Source organism: Lacerta agilis, chromosome 1, assembly GCF_009819535.1.
Source record: "Lacerta agilis isolate rLacAgi1 chromosome 1, rLacAgi1.pri, whole genome shotgun sequence".
Classification (NCBI taxonomy): domain Eukaryota; kingdom Metazoa; phylum Chordata; class Lepidosauria; order Squamata; family Lacertidae; genus Lacerta; species Lacerta agilis.
Window position 1 is genome coordinate 5,092,026 of NC_046312.1, and position 1,772 is coordinate 5,093,797.

The following is a 1,772-nucleotide window of genomic DNA, read 5'->3' on the forward strand; positions in this document are numbered from 1 at the left end:
TTTATCCATTGTCTCCACATGTGTGAAGTAAGATTGTGTAATTATTATTATTGTTGTTGTTATTATTATTATTATTATTATTATTATTATTATTATTATTTATACCCCGCCCTTCCCCGCCAAACCGAGCTCAGGGCGGCTAACACCAATAAAATCACAACAATAACATAAAACAATTCATTAAAATACAGGTTAAAATACAATTTAAGATTTAATCTAGACTGCAGCCTCATTTTTAAGTAGCCCACCAACCACACCAAAAGAATGAAACATCAGGGTTAAACTGAAACCAACCCAAAGGCTAGGTGGACAGCTCCGTCTTGCAGGCCCTGCAGAAAGATACCAAATCCCGCAGGGCCCTGGTCTCTTGTGACAGACCGTTCCACCAAGTCGGGGCCAGTACTGAGAAGGCCCTGGCCCTAGTTGAAGCCAACCTAGTATCCTTGTGGCTCGGGACCTCCAAAAAGTTATTATTTGAGGACCTTAAGGTCCTACCCGGGACATACCAGGAGATGCGGTCCCTTAGGTACGAGGGCGGTCCCTTAGGTATGTGTAAAGTTAGGGCAGAGCAATTCTTTTTTTCTGGTCTGTGCTTTTATTTGGCCCATCGGTATCAACAAATACTGAGTCGCGTCTCAATATTACCTCCCCTCCCTGTGTGCCCCCTCCCCCGAAGAGATGTCGCTACAATTCCTGCCTTTGCTCAATCTTCAGCAGCTCAACTTCAAATATTAAGGTTGCGCCACCTGGGATTTTGGGTGGCGCTCCCCGGTCCCCATAACCCAGCTCAGAGGGAATGACCAGCTTTCTCTTCTCACCCTCGCACATCCCAAGCAGGCCCCGATCCCAGCCTTTAATGACTTGTCCAGTCCCCAAGGAGAAGATAAACGGCTGATCACGAGTCAGGCTGCTGTCGAACTCTGTCCCATCCTCCAGCTTGCCCGTATAATCACCCTTGCAGGACTTGATGGGGCAGTTGTCCACCCGCTTCTTGACCCCAATCTGGAGCTTCCGTTTGCCTTCCGTGCCCAGCACTAGCGAGAAGACTGCACACAGCGCCAGAGCGAGTAACGCTGCTCCCTGGCTCACCTGCATCGCATAAGCTCCTCTCATTTCCTCAACGGATACCACCCCCCTCCAGGGCAGAGCAATTCTATACTCTTATTGTACCGAGATTGAATATTGCCACTTCCTGGAGTGAAGCGGGTTAAAGCTGGTGAACTGCTCAGGTTTTGCAGCTAGGGGACCAACAACCTTGACTTGAGATATTTGCCCCTGACCGCTCTCATTGTGCGCTGCAACTCCACCTTGGGCGAGTAAGGGTCAAAATGCTCTTAGATCCCCACCTCGCCTGTGTGCCCGGTGATAGGTGTGTGTGAGAGTCAAAAGAGGTGATGTTCACATGGCCTGCAAAGACTTCTCTGTGATCGCAGCTAGTTTGACCTCTCATCACGGCGTACCTAACACCTGTGTTTTCCTTAAAAGTCTTGCCTCAGTGCTCCCAGCTGGTGACTTCAGTGGCGCAATGTCAGCAGGAACCAGCTGGGTTCTCAGACATGCTTCCAGACTGGAGGTGAGCGAAGGGTTTTCAAGAAAGTCTTCCTGGTGCAGCCCCGCAGTGGCCCAGCCTGCACAGCTCTCGTACTGACCTCCGTCACAGATGTGGACTGCTAAATAGGTGTGCGACTGTTTCCCCAACACGGTGCCCCCAGGAACCCCTTTAGTGCCCACCAAGACTCCCCGTTCCTCCCAGATTTATTAAATTAGTTAAT

The 1,772-nt window shown here is 49.8% G+C and overlaps 1 protein-coding gene across 1 annotated transcript; it reads right to left on the reverse strand.

The window, feature by feature from the left end:
* Positions 1-575: 575 nt before the first annotated feature.
* Positions 576-1,132, reverse strand: LOC117056075 (peptidyl-prolyl cis-trans isomerase FKBP2-like). The gene has a single exon (XM_033166180.1). It carries the CDS (start codon positions 1,111-1,113, stop codon positions 685-687), a length of 429 nt encoding a protein of 142 aa, XP_033022071.1. The 5' UTR covers positions 1,114-1,132; the 3' UTR covers positions 576-684.
* Between the last annotated feature and the right edge of the window lie 640 nt (positions 1,133-1,772).